At 39.0% G+C, this 22,492-nt stretch overlaps 5 protein-coding genes across 5 annotated transcripts; all 5 read left to right on the forward strand.

Annotated features, from left to right (window-relative positions):
• Positions 1-1,675: 1,675 nt before the first annotated feature.
• Positions 1,676-4,288, forward strand: LOC116843541 (odorant receptor 4-like). Its single transcript, XM_032814006.1, has 6 exons — positions 1,676-1,950; positions 2,541-2,886; positions 2,995-3,234; positions 3,480-3,593; positions 3,931-4,083; positions 4,173-4,288. Exons 1-6 carry the CDS (start codon positions 1,676-1,678, stop codon positions 4,221-4,223), a joined length of 1,179 nt encoding a protein of 392 aa, XP_032669897.1. The 3' UTR covers positions 4,224-4,288.
• A 2,342-nt stretch (positions 4,289-6,630) lies between these two features.
• Positions 6,631-8,706, forward strand: LOC116843516 (odorant receptor 4-like). The gene is made up of 6 exons (XM_032813979.1): positions 6,631-6,911; positions 7,266-7,611; positions 7,700-7,924; positions 8,194-8,307; positions 8,404-8,556; positions 8,656-8,706. Exons 1-6 carry the CDS (start codon positions 6,637-6,639, stop codon positions 8,704-8,706), a joined length of 1,164 nt encoding a protein of 387 aa, XP_032669870.1. The 5' UTR covers positions 6,631-6,636.
• A 1,468-nt stretch (positions 8,707-10,174) lies between these two features.
• Positions 10,175-12,402, forward strand: LOC116843511 (odorant receptor 4-like). Its single transcript, XM_032813973.1, has 6 exons — positions 10,175-10,535; positions 10,947-11,289; positions 11,390-11,614; positions 11,868-11,981; positions 12,078-12,230; positions 12,315-12,402. Exons 1-6 carry the CDS (start codon positions 10,261-10,263, stop codon positions 12,363-12,365), a joined length of 1,161 nt encoding a protein of 386 aa, XP_032669864.1. The 5' UTR covers positions 10,175-10,260; the 3' UTR covers positions 12,366-12,402.
• A 2,036-nt stretch (positions 12,403-14,438) lies between these two features.
• On the forward strand, positions 14,439-18,399 carry LOC116843513 (odorant receptor 4-like). The gene is made up of 7 exons (XM_032813974.1): positions 14,439-14,619; positions 15,391-15,736; positions 16,363-16,599; positions 17,275-17,388; positions 17,506-17,661; positions 17,834-18,024; positions 18,143-18,399. Exons 1-6 carry the CDS (start codon positions 14,507-14,509, stop codon positions 17,882-17,884), a joined length of 1,017 nt encoding a protein of 338 aa, XP_032669865.1. The 5' UTR covers positions 14,439-14,506; the 3' UTR covers positions 17,885-18,024; positions 18,143-18,399.
• Positions 18,400-19,539: 1,140 nt separating this feature from the next.
• LOC116843510 (odorant receptor 4-like) lies at positions 19,540-22,231 on the forward strand. Its single transcript, XM_032813972.1, has 6 exons — positions 19,540-19,940; positions 20,015-20,366; positions 20,987-21,223; positions 21,470-21,583; positions 21,689-21,844; positions 22,083-22,231. The coding sequence occupies exons 1-6, from the start codon at positions 19,684-19,686 to the stop codon at positions 22,131-22,133; spliced, it is 1,167 nt and encodes a 388-aa protein (XP_032669863.1). The 5' UTR covers positions 19,540-19,683; the 3' UTR covers positions 22,134-22,231.
• Positions 22,232-22,492: the final 261 nt, after the last annotated feature.

The following is a 22,492-nucleotide window of genomic DNA, read 5'->3' on the forward strand; positions in this document are numbered from 1 at the left end:
TCTCTCTCTCTCTCTCTCTCTCTCTCTCTCTCTCTCTCTATCTCTCTCTCTCTCTCTCTCTCTCTTTGGTAGACCATACCTTTTCTTTTCTCCCGCTATTGAAACTCGATTATTCGGAAAAACTTGAGATATCTTCTTCTCGCTAGTCATGTACGTGTCGCCAATGTCGATATGTGCGTGCGTTCTGCGTGTACAATTGGAAAAAGCTTGAACTTTTCAAGATCGTTCTTAGCCGACGTACCGCAATTAGCAATTTGGGGAACAGACCATTATTCTAATCCCTATAATTTTCTTTTCACATACGAACATTACAAAATATCGTTTCAAATGTAGTTCCGGTGTGTCTTACGATAATACAGTGCAATAATTGGCGGTGTCGATATTTCGATGTCTCCGCTAACAATATTTCTACTTTCCAGTTATTTGGCGAACAAATATTCCGGCATCGTGAGTAGGATAGACAACATCTTAGAAAAACACAAGACGAATATTCTGGTGCAAAGTCACTTACTGCGAAAAGTAGAAGCAGATGACAGATGAGCATTATTTGCGTATCTGAGTAATTTGCAGCTGTTGGCTTCGAAATTTATTGTTCCAAGCAGTAACCCAATTGTCCACGCGCAATCAAGTAGACACCCCTTAAACATCTAAATATAGAAATAAAAGTAAATATACAATACAGAAAAAATAGAAAAGAAGTATACACTGAGAAAAACAATGAATAACGTTCATCTTGTGAGTTTCTGTAAGTAAAGAAATGAGAAACATCGTCGCGAAAAATTCGTATGTAAATTTAGATTGATAAAAATCGCTATTATATAAAATTGACATTACTCGCTACTTTTGCCAATCATATGTGTTTTGTGGCTATGTGCAACGCGCGAGTATCTTTGTGAAGAGTAAAAAAAATTCGTAAACACACGGAGACTCAGAGAAGATACGTCAACAACCCGGAATACGCGTTTGAAAAGCACCATACTCATGTACGTGTGCATCCGCAGCACACGTGGCATTTTTATTTTCCCTCCGATATTTCGTACGTTATCCCGCGAGTTGCACGACACGCATGGTTGATTTTCATGCATACACAACCCCCGCCGTTTCCACAACAGCCTGCATTATTAAGGCAACCACGTGGAAAGTACGCAGCAATTGGTTTATACGAAAAAAAATTATCCGAACGATTGCCGTCTTTTATTCTCTCTTGCAAATGACTTTCCGCAAAAAGTCGAGAGAGAACATTGTCCGCGATCGTTAGAAACAATTTAACATCCGGCTGATGTCGCGTGCTACGTCTACGCATGCTTGACTCCTTCCATTTTTAAAGAAAATTGCACATCGCAGCGCGCCGTTCGTCAACTCAAGAGCGGGTCGTTTCCCCAGCGATATTTCCTTTCTTCTTTAGTTGTTTTTTATGGGAGATACATTGTGGAACGTTGAAAAAACATTGCAAGTGCGTCCTCGCAAATGGAGCGATACGTCAGTACGAATATTTAATGAGCAATGCCTGCTGGGATCGCAGAAGGCGGGGTTCGCAGGTTTATCTTCAATCGCGAACCTTCAGTTCACGATAGAACACCTTGTAGCGTACATCGTCCGGCAGCCAACGTGTCAAGCGTTCCAATACGGGATTACCGTTAATTAGTTTCGCGGAATAACGATCGTAGAAGAACACATGGAGGAATCGAAAAGCAAGCAATCGAGAAGAATGATCAGTTGGCCGCTGCAGATGCTGCTTTGCCTGTTCGGGATTTGGCCAGGCGTATCGTACGGCCTGCTCTGCAAAGTGTTCTGGTTGATTGTAATGATAACCTACACGATTCTTCAATTCATGTTTCTTATCATTCACGCGCGATCAATTGACTTTACCTTTTTTATATATGCGTTTGCCCTGACATTGGCGCTGACTATGAAGTTCATCAAAATGCTTCTCTTCTGGTACAATCAGCGGTGAGGCATACACGCTATAAGGCGTATCGTGCGCGTAAAATTGTGAAGAGATCGAAAGTACTTTAGCACACGTGTGTATATATCGGGTTTATCGGAAATTCAAAAGCGGTGCGATCACAGCGAGTTCGATTTTCCAATATCGTGGCGATGTAAAAAGAGATTTCGAGTTAATTGTCGCGCTCGTATGGCCGTGATGAAATGTGAACATTTATTGGCACGAGTTTGCAACATCGAGTTCGAAATTCATCGCGATTACAACGCGTTTCTTTAACTACGTGAGGGAGAATTGAGATAAATCGCGTAACAGTCTCCTAAACCGTACTTCATCAATTATATCATTATTATTAGACATATCTAACGATAAAAAAATGAGAAATGAATAAGCAATAAAGAATAAACAGGAAACTTTCAAATTATCATATTTTGTACATGCTACCACATGTTTGAAAAAATATAAATATATAAAAATCAGATACAATTTAGGAGTTCGGCAGGATTTGGGAAACTTTCCCCTAAATATCGCCACGATAAAAATCGTAATAAGCCGACTCAGCTGTTAGAACCGCCTGTAAGAATAATCGCGCTTGTAGAAAATTCAACGAGATGTGGGACACGATGTCAATGAATTGGGAGCTCAGTGCTGTCTCCACAAACACAGTTGACACGACTTCCAAAAGGCACATGTTGTATTACTTGCCTAATTTCGTCGTGGCATTTAATTCGATGTCAGTGATAATGAATTCTATCAGCGTTATCTCGACTGTAATTCACTACGACGAAGCTTCCAACGCGACGCGTCCGTACATCCTGTTGATGCATCTTCCATTCGACATTAATAATTATTTCGTATATGCACTCGTGTTATTTCTGCAATTTTCCTACCTGCTCACCATGTCCGCCGGCTCCGCTACACTCAATTCGGTTCTTATTATTTTGGTGAGTTTCCACAGCATTATAATTAGTAAGCAAAGTAATTAAGCTCATCCAGCTCATTGTTAATTCATTTTCATTCTGTGTGAGAATGAACGGGTATGTGTCTTTTAGATGCTGTACTTGGGCGATCAGATCGATATCATTTGTAGATGCTTGACGCAGATGCCGCAGATACCGCTGGGAAAGAATGAGTATCAGAAGGACGTAATTTTAATGAAGGAAATAATCCGGAAACACCAGATTGTCATCACCTTTTCGCAAAATATCGAAGCCCTCTACACGTACATCGCATTGATATTACTCGTGCTTAATACCTTAATTACCTGCGGCTTGGGTTTCCTACTTGTCACTGTAAGTAACTGCGACAAGTATCGCAGCAAGAAAAATAACAGTTACCGTAGATAAAACTTTGCGTAAAGATCTACCTGGAAACAATATGGAGATTCATTAATGACGCTTATACTTAATATAGAATTAATAATAATAAAAAACATTAATATTATGTATAACACGGAATAATACATTAATATAAGTTAATTGCTTGATCCGTTGTTAATTCCGTTGATATAATCGGAGTGCGTTTTCGGCCATTACAGTCAATTGGATCGCCCAACTTCTCTAAGATGTTGAGGAAGAACCTCATGTTCTATTCCGTGATGAACATTGAGACATTCGTATTTTGCTACGCCGGGGAATACCTTACTGCTAAGGTTAGCTTCCGCGATTATCTGTGTGATGCACGCTATATCCGACTTAATAGCCTCAACACTTCCCAAGCCCAGTTCCAAACGAATTTCTTGATTATGCAATGTGTGTACATAACATGATCGTGCATAATGACTGTTGATTATTCCGCGGGAGCCACTTCCCCGAAATAATCAACAGCTATAATGTATAAATAAGTAAACATACCGCGCGTACTCGTGAAATTCGTTGGAACTGGACTCAGTGAATGTCAAGGCTATTATGCTAGATTGGTATGGCGATACAAACATCATATCGCAATATGCAGTTTCAATTACGAAGTGTTTTCCTCTACGTGTCTAGTGGAGAGAAATCGGCGAGGCTGCGTACAATTCGCCCTGGTATCAATCCAAGTTCCACGGTCGTGCCATTTTATTCATGATGATGAGATCGCAGACTCAGCTGACGATCACAATGGGAAAGTTCATGGATCTCTCGTTGGAGCGATTCTCCAGTGTAAGATGCATGTGTAACTTTGCGTTGCGGTTCTCGCGATATGCAAGTGACACATTAATTAAAGATGTCTATGTGACATATTTTTGCAGATTGTAAAAGCTTCGGCGTCCTACGTGTCGGTATTGTTGGCGATGTATTGAAGACACACTCATAATCCGTATTCGTAATAAATACTTGAAATAAATGTTACATATTGTTAGTATCTAGATAAGAATTAAAGAAAGTTGACGCACGATTCACAGTTGAGAAGTACCTTGCTCTCTATTCAATTTCCAACACGTAAATAGTCAGTAAAAGAACGTTCCTATATATTACGGTTTTTCGTCAAATCAATTTGTCGCATATATTGGTTTTTTCACAAAATTAATTAAAGTAATCTATCGCATATATTGGTTTTTTATGGAATTAATTAAAACGCGTTTCTCACACTTATCTTTCATGTATCCACGGCGAGGAGGAGCGTTTCTCTTCGAATCACAATCGGAAGCGGCAGGATCGCGTGTATTGTCAAGGTGGAGAATAATATTGAATTGTATGACGGCTATCGTGGTGACATGTAAACATTGCGGCGACGGCTACAAAACACGATGTATACAAGGCTGCGTCCTCTGATGTAAGTTATTGAAGCTAACAATAATCTCTAAATGCGGCAGTTTAAAGAAAGTTTACACGTGCTTGTTGCTCCGTGAATCCGTCCGCGAGTCGACTTTTCTTTGACTTCTTTCTCCCGACTGTCATCTTTCACTCTTTCTCTCTCTACCTCTCTCTCTTTAACGGACTATAAGATACTTTTTTTCTTCTCCCGCTGTTGGGATTCGGAAAAACTCGAGATATCTTCTTCTCGCTGGTCATACACGTGTCGCCAATCGATATGTGCGTGTACGCTTAGAGAAAGCTTGAATTTTTCAAGATCGTTCTTGGCCGCAATTAGCAATTTGGAGAACGGACCGTTGTTCTGAACCCTATAATTTTCACAAAATATCGTTTCAAGTGTAGCTCTGGTGTGTCATATGATAATAACTACGGTGCAATAATTGGCGGTGTCGATGTTTCGATGTCTGAATACTCGACTAACAATATTTTCATTTTACGGTTTTTACTTATTGAATAGGTTCCAGTACCGTGAATAGGAAAGACCACATCTTAAAAAAATACAAGACGATCTTTCTGATGCGAAGTTAGTTACTGCGAAAAATAGAAGCAAATGAGCATTATTTACGTATCTCAGTAATCTGCGATTTTTGTTTACGAAAGTAATTGTTCCAAGCAGTAACCCAATAGTCCATACACAATGAAGTACATACCTCTTGGATATCTAAATATAGAAATAAAAGTAAATATAAAAGTGATTAATGAAACTCTGAATGTACAAAACTCATTGAAATAATATGTTTATTCGATTGAACGAATTATATAGTTATCAATTCAATGATTAGGATTTCGTCAGTAACTATATCAATGCAGCTTATTGTTGCATTAACACGTAATTTATTCATTAGATGTGATGTTTCTTCGAAGACAGGTTGATTTTATCGAGCCAACTACTTTCTTTTCTTAGTATAAAAATATAGAAGTAAATGTAAAATAAGAAAATAATCCGGTTTATATGAATAACGTTATTGTGAATTTCTGAATAAGTAAAGAAATGAGAGACTTCGTAGTAGAAAATTTTCATGTAAATTTGAATGGATAAAAGTCGCCACGACATTACTTGCTATTCTTGCCAATCACGTTCGTTTCATGACTACGTGCAACGCGCGAGTATCTTCGTGAAGAGTAGGAATAAACCCGTAAAAGAAGTCCTCAGAAGAGACAAGTCAACAACCTGAAATGCGCAAAGCTTATGCGTATAGAGAGCACCACACTCGCGTACGCGCGCATCTGTAGGTACATGTGGCATTTTTATTTTCCCTCCGATATTTCGTACGTTACCCCACGAGTTGCACGACACGCATGGTTGATTTTTATGCGTACACACAATTCCCGTCGTTTGCACGACACCCTGAATTATTAAGGCAACCGAGAGGAAAGTGCGCAGCAGTTGGTATGTACGTAAGAAATCCTCCGAACGGTTACTTCTTTTCTTTTGTAAATAACTCTTCGCAAAAAGTCGAGAGAACATTGTCCGCGATCGTTCGAGACAATTTGAAATCTGGCTGATGTCGTGTGCCACATCTACGCATGCTTGACTCCTTGCATTTTTAAAGAAAATTACACATCGTAGCGTACCGTTCGTCAAAGCAAGAGAGAGTCGCTCCCTTCAGTGACATTTCCTTTTTTCTTTTGATGTTTTTTATAGGAGATATATTATGAGAATGCGCGCGAGTGCATCCTCGCAAATGGTACGATACGCGAATACAAATATTTAATGAGCAATCCCTCCTGGGATCGAAGAAGGCTCGCTCAATTCATCTTCCGTCGGGGAACTTCAGTTCACAGAGGGACATCTAATCGAGTACATCTCGTCCGGTGATCAACGCGTCCACGTACGATAACGTCTGATACGGAATTGTCGCGTTACCGAGACTACCATTCGCAAGGAAAGAAAACAACATGGAAAAATCGAAAAGCGAGCAATCGAGAAGACTAATCAGTAGACCTCTCGAAATTTTGCTTCGCGTGTTCGGTATCTGGCCAGGCATATTGTATGGTGTGATCTACAAAGTATTTTGGTTGGTCGTGATGATAACCAGCACGACTCTTCAATACACATTTCTCGTCCTTCACGCGCGCTCCATCAACTTTACCATTTTCTTGTACTCGTTGGCTGCGACATTGGCGTTGAGCATGAAACTCATTAAACTAGTCATTTTCTGGTCCAATCAGCGGTGAGATAAATACAGCATAATTCGTATTGTATCTAAAATCGTGACGAAATCCAAAATACTGTCGTACGCATGTGATTTTTACTGTGCATGAATAAAAATATTCGATCCGGAAGCGGAAGAATCGCGGTGAATTTTTCATGGTCAATTTTTCATGGCGCGGCTGAACAGAGATGTCCGTTTGATTACTATGTTTTTATCGTCACGATAAAATATGCGTATGCGTTTATACGCTGACGTTATTAAAATAGGTACTCACAGCAAATACATCGCGACTCCTGGAATGTAATCGCCATGTTTAAAAATTTCGATATCCCGTCTAATATTATTATCATTCGTAAGAATAATCGATTGCAGAAGATTCGACGAAATGTGGAGAGTGATGTCGTTGAATTGGGAGCACAACAGTGCCTACGTGAACACATTCGGCACGACCAACAAAACGCACGTGTCGCATTATTTGGCCAACTTCATTGTGGCATTCAGTACGGTGTCGATAATATTGAACTCCTACAGCATTCTTCTGAGCGGGATTCATTACGACGAAGCTTCCAACGGTACGCGACCGTATATTCTGATGATGTATCTTCCTTTTCACATCAATACGCAACCCGTGTATCTACTCGTAATGTTTCTACAATTTTCCTACGCGTTGCTCCTCTCCGCCGGCGCCGCCACCCTTAATTCGGTTCTTATTATTTTGGTGAGTGTCGCGGAATCACTCAAATAAAATGTTTCATTGTCGATTACTTTCCCTTCTATATAGTAATGGACAGGCTCGTGTCTTTTAGATGCTCTACTTGGGCGATCAGATCAATGTCATTTGTAGACGTCTGATGAGTATGGCAGAGGACGAGCACACGACGAACGTGACTGTGATAAAGGAAATAATCCGGAAACACCAGAGTGTCATTACCTTCTCGGAAAACATCGAATCCCTCTACACGTACATCGCGTTGATATTAATCGTGCTCAATACTTTAATCACCTGCGGCTTGGGTTTCATACTCGTCTCGGTGAGTGTGGATGATGAGTCTCACAGCAAACAGAATAATGATTACTGCAGATAAAGCCTTACCAAAGGTTCCGCCTGTATGTCCTGTGAATAATGAGAATTATGCATACCTTTAATCGCATTTATCCGCTTAATATGTTATTAATGAGATATTAAATATACTAATGACAGACATTAATATTGCATAACAAGCGAAATTAATATATTAATACAAGTTAATTATTATTCTATCGATTCGCCGCTATCGTGCGACTTTGTCGACTATTATAGGCAATTGGATCGCCTAATTTCTCCATGATACTAATGAAGAATCTCATGTTCTACTGCGCGATTAATATTGAGACATTCGTATTCTGCTTCGCTGGAGAATATATTAGCGCCAAGGTTAGCTGTTGCATCCGCAACCATCGACTGTGTACGGTAATGAATGTAACGTAACCTAGATTTTCGATCATGAGGTGTTTCCTTCTCCGTATGCAGAGCAAAGAAATCGGTGAGGCTGCGTACAATTCGCCCTGGTATCAATCCAAGTTCCACAGTGGCGCCGTTTTGTTCTTGATAATGAGATCGCAGCATCAGTTGACGATCACAATGGGAAAGTTCATGGATCTCTCGTTGGAACGATTCTCCAGTGTAAGATGCGCCGCGTAGATTTCGCCTTGCACCCCTCGCGATTACCGAGCGACGTCTCGTGTGCGTCGAATTAAAGTTGCTCATTCGACATTGTTGCAGATTGTAAAAGCTTCAGCGTCCTATGTGTCGGTCCTGCTGGCGATGTATTGAGGAAAAAGCACCTTTTGTAATAAACACTTTAATTAAATATTACGAGTTGTTGTAGCTAGAAATTAGTAGTTAGTAAAATTACTTGTGTTTCGGAATTATTATTACTTTGGAATGAAAGGGAATTAACACACGATTCGCAGTTTCAATATACTTTGCTTCCGTTTTTGCTTTCCGACGCGCGACGTGTCAATAACGAACCGTTTATACTTTTTTTTTTGCAAATGAATTGATCACGTTTTGGTTCCTGCGAATTCAATTATAAGATGTTGCTTTCAATTGTGAGATAATGTTTTCAAACTTTTCTTTGATGCGACCACGAGAAGGAGGAGATGGAGGAAGAAGTGTTTCTCTCTTCGAGTCGCAATCAGATGCGGCGAAATCGTACTTGCCATAGTCAACGCGACACCTTCGCGATCAACAATGTTGCATTGTAAGCGAGCGACATACGAATAGAACGCCGTCGATTAGAGAACACGGTGTAACCTCGGCTGCGTCCTCCGACGTAATTTGCTCAAGCTACCAATGACTTGGGAGCTGCAGTTTGTGGGGATTACAAGATATATGTCTTACTTCCCTGAATCCATCCAGTGAGTCGGCTCTGCCGTACGACCCTTCGACTTATTTCCTCGGATTTATCATCTTCGGACTATAAGATACTTCTTCACTTCGCTCTCTTTTTGGATTTGTTCATTCGGAAAAACTTCTTTGACGGTCATGCACGATTCACTATACGGACGAATCGATATACGTGTGCCGCGTGCGCGCTTACGCGAACGCGCTTGAATTTTTCAAGCAAAGCGTTCTTGACCGTCGTATCGCGATCTGTCATTGGAAAACAAAACGTTGTGTGCCCTCCACAATTTTTTTTCACCTATACTCGCGTTGCGATTTCATTTTCCCCAATGATGTTTTGCGCGTTAGTTTGAGTTCTTGAGCGTATACAGTTGAATTTCATATGTACACACGCACACAATGCAATACACAATATCGATACCTTTGTATTATTAAGGCACGCAAGAAACGGAGCAGCAATTGTTCTATACGTAAAAAATGCTTTGGTCAGTTGCTGTCTTTTCTTTTCCTTTGAAAATAAATGTCCGTGAAAAGTCAGGGCAACATTATTTGCGAGAAACAATTCAACAACCGACGGATAATACATGTTGCGTGCACGCACACCTGACTCTATAAATGTTTAAAGAAAATTGTCTATCGCAGCGTGCCGTCCGACGATTCAGAGGAAAATTGTCTTTCTTGAAGACATTTTCTTCTCTTTTTCTTCATCAAGCGCCATCAAGAGACATCGAAAAGGTGCAACGAATATACACGCGAGTCGTATGATGCGCGAATGCAAATATTTAATGAGCGATTTCTACTGGGATCGGAGAAGGGAATACTCGTTCGGTTCATCTTCCATCGAGACACTTCAGTTCACGGAAGGACATCTAGTCGAGCACATCGTTCAGCAATCAACGCGTCCACGTACGATAACGTTCGATACGGACGAACTGTCACGTTACCGGGATCCCTTTTTGCAAAACGAGGAAAGGAGACAACATGGAAAAATCTAAAAGCATGCAACCGAGAAGACTGATCAGCAGACCACTCGAAATTCTGCTTCGCGTATTCGGTATCTGGCCAGGAATATTGTACGGTGTGGTCTGCAAAGGATTTTGGTTGATTGTGATGATAACCAACACGACCCTTCAATACCTATTTCTCATTCTTCACGCGCGCTCCATCAACTTTACTATTTTTTTGTACTCGTTGGCTGCGACACTGGCGTTGAGCATGAAGTTCATTAAACTAGTCATTTTCTGGTCCCATCAACGGTGAGAAATATACGGTATAATTCGTGTTGTGCGCCTGAAATCGTTATGGGATCGAGAATACTGTCGTACGCGTGTGATTTTCGCTATGCATGCATATACGTGCATTTCGATGCATGAATATAAGTGTTAATCGGGAATCGGAGAAATCGCGGTGAGTTGGACTTTTTAATATACTCTTTATTATACTTTTTAATATACTTTTTAATATACTCTTTCTCTCTGAGTGAATAGAAATTTTAGCTTAATCGCTAAGTTTTTATCGTGCGCGATGAAATACGCATGCGTTCATTTATACACCTTATTAAAATCAGCACTCACCGCGATTACATCGCGACTCCTCGACTCGTCATGTGCAAAAATCCAAACATCCCGGCGAGTGTTATTATGGTCCGTAAGAATAATCGCTTGTAGAAGATTCGATGAGATGTGGGGAGCGATGTCGAATTGGGAGCGCGGCGGTGCCTATATGAACACATTTGACACGACCAGCAAGACGCACGTGTCGCATTATTTGGCCAACTTCATCGTGGCATTCAGTTCCGTATCGGTAGTATTGAACTCTTACAGCATTCTTCTGAGCGGAATTCATTACGACGAAGCTTCCAACGGTACGCGACCGTATATTCTGATGATGCATCTTCCATTCGACGTTAATAGACAATCAGTGTATCTACTCGTGATGTTTCTGCAATTTTTCTACCTGTTACTCCTCTCCGCCGGTGCCGCCACCCTTAATTCGGTTCTTATTATTTTGGTGAGCATTGGAAGCAAACATTGTTCAAACACAGCAATTCGTCGTCTAGCTAATTGTCAATTTCTTCTCGCAACACGAGAATCAACAGAGTCTCTTTTAGATGCTCTACTTGGGCGATCAGATCGATGTCATTTGTAGATGCCTGATGACTATGGAAGAGGACGAGCTCAAAACGAACGCGAATATGGTCAAAGAAATAATTCGGAAGCATCAGAGCGTTATTACGTTTTCGGAAAACATCGAATCCCTCTACACGTACATCGCGTTGATGTTAATCGTGCTCAATACTTTAATCACCTGTGGCTTGGGATTTATACTCGTCACGGTGAGTACGGACGACAAGTCTTATAGCAAACGAGAAAAATAATTGCTACGGTTAAATCCTTGTCAAAAAGTTCGTCTGTGAACAATACGTATATCTTTAATCACCTTCATCCGCTTAATATATTATTAATGAAATATTCAATACATCAATAACATATATTAATATTGTATAACACGTGAAATCATATATTGATGTAAGTTATTTATCATTATATCGATTCACCGTTATTGTGCGACTTTGTCGACTATTATAGGCAATTGGATCGCCTAATTTCTCCATGATACTAATGAAGAACCTCATGTTCTACTGCGCGATTAACATTGAAACATTCGTATTTTGCTTCGCCGGAGAATACATTAGTGCCAAGGTTAGCTGTTGCGTCCGCAATCATCGACTGTGTACGGTAATGAATGTAACGTAACCTAGATTTTTGATCATGAGATGTTACCTTCTCCACACGCAGAGCAAAGAAATCGGCGAGGCCGCGTACAATTCACCCTGGTATCAATCCAAGTTTCACAGTAGCGCCGTTTTGTTCCTGATAATGAGATCGCAGCATCAGTTGACGATCACAATGGGAAAATTCATGGATCTCTCGTTGGAACGTTTCTCTACTGTAAGACGCGCCGCGTAGATTTCACCTTGCGATATCCAAGTGACATCGCGCTGAATTAAAATTGTTCATTCGACATTGTTACAGATTATGAAAACTTCAGCGTCCTATGTGTCGGTTCTGCTGGCGATGTATTAAAGAGAAAACACATTTCATAATAATTTTAACTAAATGTTATGAGTTATTAGTTAGGAATTATAGTGATTAGTAAAGCTGTTTGTATTTCGGGATTATATTAGTAGTTGGGAATGAAAGAGAATTAGTACACGATTCGCAGTTGAGATATGCTTTGATTCTGTTCAGTTTCCTATATGAAATGCGTTAATAATGGCCCGCTTACTTCTCTCTCTTTTTTGGCAATAAAATTTTTCACGTGTATTATTTCTGCCGAACTTAATTACGAGGAGATGTTTTTAAGCATTTCTTTGATGCAACCACGAAGAAGCGCAGGAGGAGGAAGTTTTTCTCTTCAAATCACAATCGGAAATGACAATATCGCACTTGTCACAGTTAAAGCGACACTCTCGCGACGAACAATGTTGCATTGTAAAGCATCACGGTGACACGTAAATAGGACATCGTCGATTACAGAACGCGGTGTAATCCCGGCTACGTCCTCCGAAGCATACGTAATTTGCTCAAGCTGCCAATGACTTGAGCTGCAGGTTGTGAAAGATTACACGATATATGTTGCTCTGAATTTATCCGTGAGTCGACTCCCTCTTTTCTATACGACCCTTCGATTTATTTCCTCGATTTATGGCGTCGTCTTTGGCGGACTATAAGATACTTTTTCTCTTCGCCTTTTCTTGGGGTTTGCCGATTCGAAAAAACTCGAGATATCTTCTTTATAACAGTCATGCACGATTCGCTAATCGATATGTATACGCGTGCCGCGAGCGCGCTTATGCGAATACTTGAATTTTTCAAGAAAATCGTTCTTCACCGTCGTACCGTAATCAATGACTGGAGAACTGACCGTTGTTGTGGCCTCCATAATTTTTTTCTTTTACAGGCACTGAGAAATATTGTGAAAAACGTAACTTTCGTTTGGTATGCGATAATAACCACGGCGGAAAGTTAGAAGAAAGATAGTTATCGATAATTGTGTGAATGTCAGACCACTTAACTTTTATTCAAACATCTCAGTCTCTCAGGTATCTCTCAGTTATTTTGCGAATCACTCGGATACTCGAGTGCTATGAATAGTACAAATAATGTCTTAGAAAAGCAACAGACAAAACTGGCTAACACAAAGTCGGCTGTTGCGAAAACTAATAACAGATGACAAATGAAAATTATACGAGTATTACTCACGATTTGTTATAGTTTGTTTCTGGATAATTCGTTATTGCGGGCTGAACTCAAATGTCTAGGTGAGCAGATTCACAAGTTTGAGTACCAAGCAAATATCTAAGTTATATATTATATAGTATATTATATATATAGAGATAGAGTATATTATATATATAGATATATGTATATATATAGAGTATATTATATATACTTACTTATTCTGATAGCGCTAATAGAAATTAGCAAATTTTTCTGTTAAATTTTTGCATTGAGGAAATTTGCGATACATCTTGACAGTTGGTTGGGTTAGACGGTTTTATAACTGAACGATATTCCTTGCTTCATCCAAAGCTTCTTCGAGTCTTTTCCATTCCCAAGATCTAAAAACTGTTTTACGGATCACGTCGCTTGCCATCGAATACACGTCCCCACGCGTATGTCCTCGCAAATCGTTACATATTTGGCGCGAATTATTCACGAACGTGTCATGAGCACGACTGACAGGGAGAGCATTCTTTTTTCCCGTGTTTTTTCTCTCGAAGTTGCTACGGCAAAATGTCTCCGCGATCTACACGCGACTTAATGCGAATAATTGATGAGCGACTCCCATTGTTCGATCGCGCAAAGCTACACACTCGTCTCTCAGTCGCTCGAGAGTCCTCAGTCTTCATACTAATTTTGCGTAAAGCACATCGAGCTCGAAAATACGCAATTCTCACGAAAGCGCGTCTTGCATGTCGACGCGTGCGTTCGCTCGATCACTCGCGTGGCTCCTGACGCCTCGACTAGTGCATAAACCCCGTAGCTACGAAAAAGATAATATTAACACAAAAAAAAGTATGACTAGTAAAAATACGATTAATCGCACGGTGGAGCTGATGCTCTCCATGTTCGGCGTCTGGCCAGGAGTGTCGTGTGTTATAATCTACAGATTGTTTTGGATCATTGCGCTAGCAATCAGCGAGTTCTTCCATTACCGGTATATGGTGACGCATTTGAACCTCGACAATCTCTTCGGCTTGATGGACTGCTTGAGTAGTTTCTTGGCGCACGTGAAACTGACCGCCAAACTCATCATTTTTTCGTGGAAACAACGGTAAGTGACAATAGACGTAATAATCATGCGAGAATTTACACGAGGGACATTGCAATATAAAATTCAGAGGCCCATTAACAATTATTACTTGAAACTCGTCTCAACTGAGATACTCAGATTCGAATCTAGAGTTAGATGAAGTTTTACAGTTGAATCGCGATGACATAACAAAAATGTCATGTAACATAACATTCGAATAAAAAATTTGAATTTGACTCTGAATAAAAATCTAAGCATTTTCCATGAGACAAGTCTCAAATAACAACTATTAATATGGGTCACAGACAGTCGGAGGCGAAAAAATCCTTGGATTATTTTCACAATTAAACAAGATGACTGTGTTGGGACTGTGGTGTCGAGAAATTCACCTCCTCAATCATGTTTTTGTGGTGAGAATTTTTCCCAGTCTATAACCTCTGTCTTTACACTGGAAGTGTAAAACCATCTGTCTAGCATGCTGGACTATTGATTATTGCTTAAGAAATTTACTTTAAAGTATGACAATTAGTTGCACTACAAAATAAAGAATTAAAAATTCCAAAGAGAACGTTTTTATATTCTGGTGATTCTCTGAAGTTAAGAAAAACCTAACACTTTTATAAAATTTGGAAATAGTTTGCTTTAAGATTGAGGAGGCTATTAAAAAGTTTTAGTGATTTATATTTGGTCAGAAATCGCATGAGCATATGCGAGGATTTCGTCGTCGTCGTCGTCGTCGTCGTCGTCGTCGTCGTCGTCGTCGACATGATCGGCAAACGCAATTGTTCGCAGACAATTTATCGAAATCTTGACGACGATGTCGGAAGACTGGAGCGATTGCTCGAGCAATAACATCGCGTTGCACGAAACGGCGCGCAAAACGAAAATCTCGAGTCGTATTTGCAACGGGCTAATTATCCTCCACACAATCGGCGCGTTTACATACGTCATTGGCATCCTCCTGGCCGACGCTGACGTAACCGATCGAACGGCCGAACTGCCCCTCATGATGAAAATGGAATATCCCTTCGTCATAGACACGCGAAACACATACAGGCTCGTGTTAGTTACGCAGTTCGTGTTCGTGATGGTGTGCAGCTGGGGAGCTGGTTTATTCAACGCTCTGCTTCTAACTCTGGTAACCAGCACCTACATGAGCAAGTATCATGAACAAACTATGATCGTATAATACAATCATATTGGATAAACTAAAAATATTTCATCTCAAAATTATTTGCATGAGAAATATGTTGTGTATGTATATGTATGTGTGTATGTGTGAAAAGGGTAAAAAATTTTATTTTATACTTCATGAGACTCGATTCATCCCCGTGCACTTCGTTGAAGCTACACGGAGAGAATACTGTTGTTTCTTGTTTTATATAATTTCTTTTTGCCATATTTTTTTACTATGTTCTTATTATTTTTTGATAGTCCAAAAATAAATTATCAGTAAGATCTATCTTGCTGAAGAACATAGTAAATTTCGTTAGAAACATATCTAATGTTTTAACAGTTTTTAAAATATAAGTAGCATATATGAAATAGAAGAATAGTGAATTACTGCAGAATATCAATCTGTTCCTCAGTTACAAAATTCTATAGCGATTTTCACGATAAAATTTTCCCCGTATACTTTTCATAAAAATACTTTGATCTATTTGTGTTGTACTTTTTTCACTCGCTTAGACGTATATCTATAATAATTTCTATAATAAGTCCTGACTTATATTGTTATGAGATAAAAGAATCTTTTTCTTTTAGACTTTACATATAGGTGGTCAAATGAATATTTTGCTTCGTTGGCTAGTGGGAACTATACAGCCCGAAGAAATTAGAAAGAACGGCGAGTCATTCATTACAATGACGAAAATAATCCGGAAGCATCAGAAAATTATCCACCTTTCGGAGAACGTTGACGATCTCTATTCGTACATCACTTTACTGCAATTTGCGTCGAACACGGTAATGATTTGTTCATTGGGATTTCTCATAGTGACCGTGAGTAATTATTAATATATAAAATTAATTTTATATATTAATATTAATTATTAATATAAATATTAATTATTAATACATAAAATAGATATAAAAATATACATTTCCTCTGCTAATAAATGACAATGAAAATGTTTGTGGTTGACCAACGACCATTCCTAAAATGTGATCGCTTTTTGATCATATTTTATCCGTAATAGGAAGGTTAAAATTGATCATTATTTTCCTCTTCAAGCCAATAAATACCATGCCAATAATGCCACATATTGATACATCAACACTATCGATATATTTTATTAATATTCTTACTTTATTGTTCACTATGTCTCTTTTCATAAAAAAATGTTCCGTCAACTCGCTAATGTTGATATATAAAATTTATGAATTTTAATATCGTGCTTTACACAAAGCACAGTTTGTTTTATGCTCTCATTATATTGAAATCTTATCCCTTTTCGAAGATATGTGTGCGTTTACAAAAAGCAAGTGATATAATTGTTACAACATATTTGTTGCGTGTATTTATAGTAATATACAAATATAAAATATAATATACGATAAAATAATGCAAGTATATGTTTTTACTTCCAATTGCATAGCTGCAATTAAAAGTGCCGTCTGAGTATCTACTTACAATTTTACATCATTGTTCATTCGCATTTTGCATTGACATTATAGGCGCTCGGTAATCCCGATGCCACGGAACAAATAATGAGATCTCTCTTATTTTACGCCGTAACGAATCTCGAAGCGTTTATATTTTGCTTCGCTGGTGAATATCTGACGAACAAGGTTAGCGATGGAAAACGATGAATATCTGTCAAACAGATAATTTTGCATTTATAATATTGAAAATAATGACAGAAAAAGGAATACTAATAAATGATTTTATTGCTTTGATCCCCGTAGAGCAAATCAGTTGGAAACGCAGCGTACAATTCCGAATGGTACGATATGAAAGTTAAAGATTGTCGTGTTTTGTTATTTGTGATTTTAAGATCGCAAAAGCAACTAAAGCTTACAGCCGGCAATATGATGGATCTTTCTTTGGAATCTTTCACGAGAGTAAGATGAACAAAGTTTACAGTAGACTATTTTCTTTTTTTATCAAACCACCGTGTTTTTAAAGCATTTCTGTTTATAAACATTTGTATATAATAATATTATGATTACACATACACATAAATGTACACATATTTTTCTTTTACCTTTATCACAAGGATGAACGATGTTATAGATTATGAAGGCTTCGGGATCATATCTGTCAGTGCTATTGGCAATGAGGTAAACATCGAGAGTTTCTATTTTGCCATTTTCTAGTCGATAACAATCGCATGAAATGACATAAACAGAGAATGGCAAGTAGATCTCTTCACTGAATTGTTTTCACCGATGGTAACATATTGCGAAGGAAGTATATATCCAAAAGTATGTACCTGTATGACAAAAACGTAATATGTAGAAAATAATACAAAATCATGTTCTGTTGAATAACTACACAATAGAAATCAACATGTTGCTTGTTGAACGCTAATTACTGTTACAGGTCGCAGGTGTTAATTGTTTTAACAGTAACGCGATAACACTTCATTAATAATTTCGGTAACAAATGCAAATTAACGGCAACTTCCTTTTGAAAGTTGCAACATTATACATGTGAAAGATACTAGTCGTCGCGATTTTTATGCACATAGAAGGGGGATGGAGATGGCAATTTTCACAATAAAAATGAGGCAATGATTCGTGAGAAAAGATAAAAATAAAAATATCTCCGAGACGATAATAGAAATAATGGAAAGTATACTGTTGTTACTTTCTGAGTGAATAATAACAATAACGAGTTACTTCCTTTCAACGGGTAACAAGTAGCATAACGAGTGACTTTTAAAAAATAACTTTCCCAACCTTGAGAATAATTTGTATAAGATTGTTAATGCGTGCAGATTTCCATGAATTACAGTGAAATCATTATACTATTTTTGTTAATGCGAAGAGGAATACGCCTTGACGGGCCTCTGACGAGTGTTAAAGATTGCCGAGAGGAGATTGTCGTGTTATATAGACAAAGCAAATAAATCAAATGAATAAGAATATACTAATCCCGTTGATTTCACTAGTTTTCGTAACATCGCGTAGCACATCGCGTAGCACCATTGTATTCCTGATAATAAAAGTAAAAAAACTTCCAGCTGCGAGATCGGTAAAAGTTGAGCTGTGTACAGTTTGTACTCAAATATCTAACTTACCTTTGCGGACGATAAAAATATAAAATATTTCGTAAGTATCTCAAAGTTCGAAATAATAATATTTTTATATAACCCTCGATAATTCAAAGGAGTACAATCTGAAGAGTGTTGACATATACTAAATAAAACTTATTCCGTGCAACTTGTTTACATGCATCAAGAATAAATTTAACCTCGTACATTGTATTTCACCAGATCTACTCTTACACACCGAACAACATTTACTTTTGCATTCGGCAACGAATACGTGAATCCTCGCGACAACGCTATAGCACAAATAAATCTTCTTAACACGCAAAAAGACACAATACTCCGTATACTATCGAAACGTTTCACAATTTTACCATTCGCCTCTTCGCTCCGAAAGTTCGTTACCAGCTATAGACTTAAAAACTTCCTCGAAGACAGCTAGACACAACTAACCATCGATAGCACGTCGTCCTACCTACGTCCGCACGCAACTTATTATATATTTAAAGCGACCAATCTCACAAACGTATCTCCGACTAATGTTGGAAGTAAAAAAGGATCGCTCCAACGATATATCCTTACGTGAAAGTTTTGAGAACTCGCGGCAAGTGTATTCGACAGTTGCGCGTATCATGATAAATGTTTAATGAGCGCTTTTCATTGGTCGGTCGTCGAGGGGTCCACCTATTCGATGACCTCTTAGGACTTCCCAGTCTTCGCGCAGATATTGCGCGATATATGTCGAGCCGTCGTTGAAAACTATATCAGCAAGATAGTTTCTTTATCTTCACTTTCCTTGAAAGTGCTTCTATCGGCGTACACCCTGATGTACGTGCGTGCCTACCAGGAGAGAGTGAAATAAGGGAACACGATGGAGTCCAAAAGTACGGTTCATCGCACGACGAAACTCGTGTTCACTCTGTTCGGCATATGGCCGGGCATGTCGTACGTTCTCATCTGCAGGATATATTGGTTCATCATATTGATGTCCGACGAGATCTGGCTCTACCGGTATTTCCAATCGCATTTTCAGCTTGAGAACCTGCCGAATCTAGTGGACTGTCTCAGTGCATTTATGGCGCATATGAAAGTCCTCACTAAATTGTTCGTCTTTTGGTTTAATCAGCAGTAAGTGAAAACGGATCAACAATAAGCGTAGCGGATGCAAAAAAATCACTCGGACAATTCCGATCGATTCGCAGGAAATTCGTCGAGATCTTGACAATGATGACGGAAGACTGGAGCGAGTGTGCCGACAACGACAACGACTTGCGTGAGACCGCGTGTAAAGCGAAATTGTCCGGTCGCATCACTGTCGCTATGTTAGTCCTTCACGTGTTCAACGCCATTACATTCTGCATCAATGTCTTCTTAGCGGTATCCGATGTCGATATCGACGACAGCGACTTCGAGCTACCCTTCTTCTTGAAAGTGGAATTTCCTATGCGCATCAGTTCACTACGCACATATAAAGTGATGTTGAGCGTGCAATTCGTGAACCTTCTGTTCATCATCATCGGTACTGGTATGGTGAATGCTCTGCTCTTAACTTTGGTACGCAACCCTATGACCGCTCATTACATCTATTTACACACAAAAAATATGATCTCATTCTATGCGGAATACTCTTTTATATGGGATTTCAAGATTTTTCTAACAGAAATACCTTCTCGTGAAAAGTTTTCGCTTAGAATATAAGATTACAGGAATAGTACCTATGTAACAAGAGTTCTTCTCTTTGGATGTTAGATTATTTTCTTTCTGATCGTAGAAGAATCCTTTTGAGATCTTTAAATTAGAGAATCCTGCTGAAATTAAGATTATATTTGTCTGGGTATACTAAAGTGTAAAATAACTTTAGCACGCAATGTATAATTAGATTACTAATATTTTATAATTGTTCACATTCGTCTCTGAACTTTAAGTTGATGATATCACAGTGAAAAATTGCCGATTTGATATATTATTTCTCGAAGAATTCTTTTCAATAAATGATGAATCAATAATGTGTACGGTTAGATGTTCCCAGTGACCTAGTTACATTGCGTACTAAGGACAAATTGCCGCCCAGTGAGTATATATTTCTACTATGTAAAATTTGCTGCTGTTCCACGATAAAAATGCGCCAACATCTGTGAGTGCTTCAACGATCGATAGAGAATTGCGTTTTCCAGGTTTTACACGTGGGAGGTCAAATTAACATCCTGTGCGCTTGGCTGAATAAGCTTGCACCAAAGAAGAACGAAGGAACGGACAAACTCGTGGTAGTTATGATAAATAAAATTATCCGGAAGCATCAGCGGATTATCCAGTTTTCAACGCATATCGAGGATTTGTACAGATACATCTCGTTCGTACTATTTGCCACAAACACAACGATGATCTGTATGCTGGCGTTCCTCGTCTTAACTGTGAGTATCGTGCCAAGTATTACCGATAAGAATAACAAGCTTTACTGTGGAATTAATTGCCGTGTCTCGCGTATTTCTACACGTAGTATTAATGTGATATCTCAATATTATACCATCGCACTCTCTTTACGTCCGATTACATCGGTTGAACCGACTACTCGTTCAATTCGACTCGTATTTTGTGCAAAGTGTTATAATAATGCTTTGTTAATTCTCCGCGCGTGTCGCTGCCACATTACTCAACAGTCGCTCAACAGTCCCGACGCAACTGAGCGGGTATTGGGGTCTCTTCTGTTTTATACTATTACGAACCTGGAATCGTTCATATTTTGCTTCGCGGGAGAATATCTGAGGAACAAGGTTTGAAACGAGAGAACGGTTACGACGATAATCGATAATATAGTGGAATTTGAGTTTACCGTATTAAAGGAGATTTATGCCACCTAAGAGATATCTCGTTTGTAGAGCAAAACGATCGGGGGCGCAGCGTACAATTCGACGTGGTATGACCTGAGGCCCAAGGATAGTCGCGTTTTGTTATTTGTAATATTAAGGGCAAAGAAGCAATTGTCGCTCACGGCCGGCAAGATGATGGATCTTTCTTTGGAGAGCTTCGGAAATGTAAGAATTATGCACAACGCGCAGAATCGATTCTATTAGCAATAATGTACATGATATTTGTACTCGAAGGCTACAGAAAAGTCGCTTCTGTAGCTCTTTACTTACGTGATTTCTTACGCAATAAACTTATCATACTATAGTGCATTGTTAAAAGTGCATTTTTCCCAAGCGACGGTATGCTATAAGGAACAATAGAAACCTGAAACTGTGTAATAAAAATGACCTAACCTTATTATAGATCATGAAAGCCTCGGCGTCGTATATGTCGGTGCTGTTGGCGATGCAATGAACGTCGTCGTCGTCTTTGGTTTGAATGTTCCCAAGCGATATACTACTGTGATCAAAAAGTATCGGGAATGATTCATTTAAACTGCGCGCGTGCAAGATGACCTGGTCGTTTTTTCCCAGGTTGGTACTTTCATCGACATCTAGCTGCAATCCGTATGTCATTATCTGTTTTTATTTGCAAATAAACGCTAGTTTTGTGTGTAAAGAATTTTTGCTCCGACGATTTTCCAAAATGTTGAGAGTAATTAAGCAAAGAACGTGCATTAAATTTTGTTTTCGCAAAGGAATTACTGCTACAACGTTACTGCAAACGTTAGAATTACTGCAAACGTTAGAAATATTGCAAAAAGCTTTTGGTGA

This window comes from Odontomachus brunneus, unplaced genomic scaffold, assembly GCF_010583005.1.
Source record: "Odontomachus brunneus isolate Ranch 3 - 2012 unplaced genomic scaffold, Obru_v1 Obru_scaffold_033, whole genome shotgun sequence".
NCBI lineage: Eukaryota > Metazoa > Arthropoda > Insecta > Hymenoptera > Formicidae > Odontomachus > Odontomachus brunneus.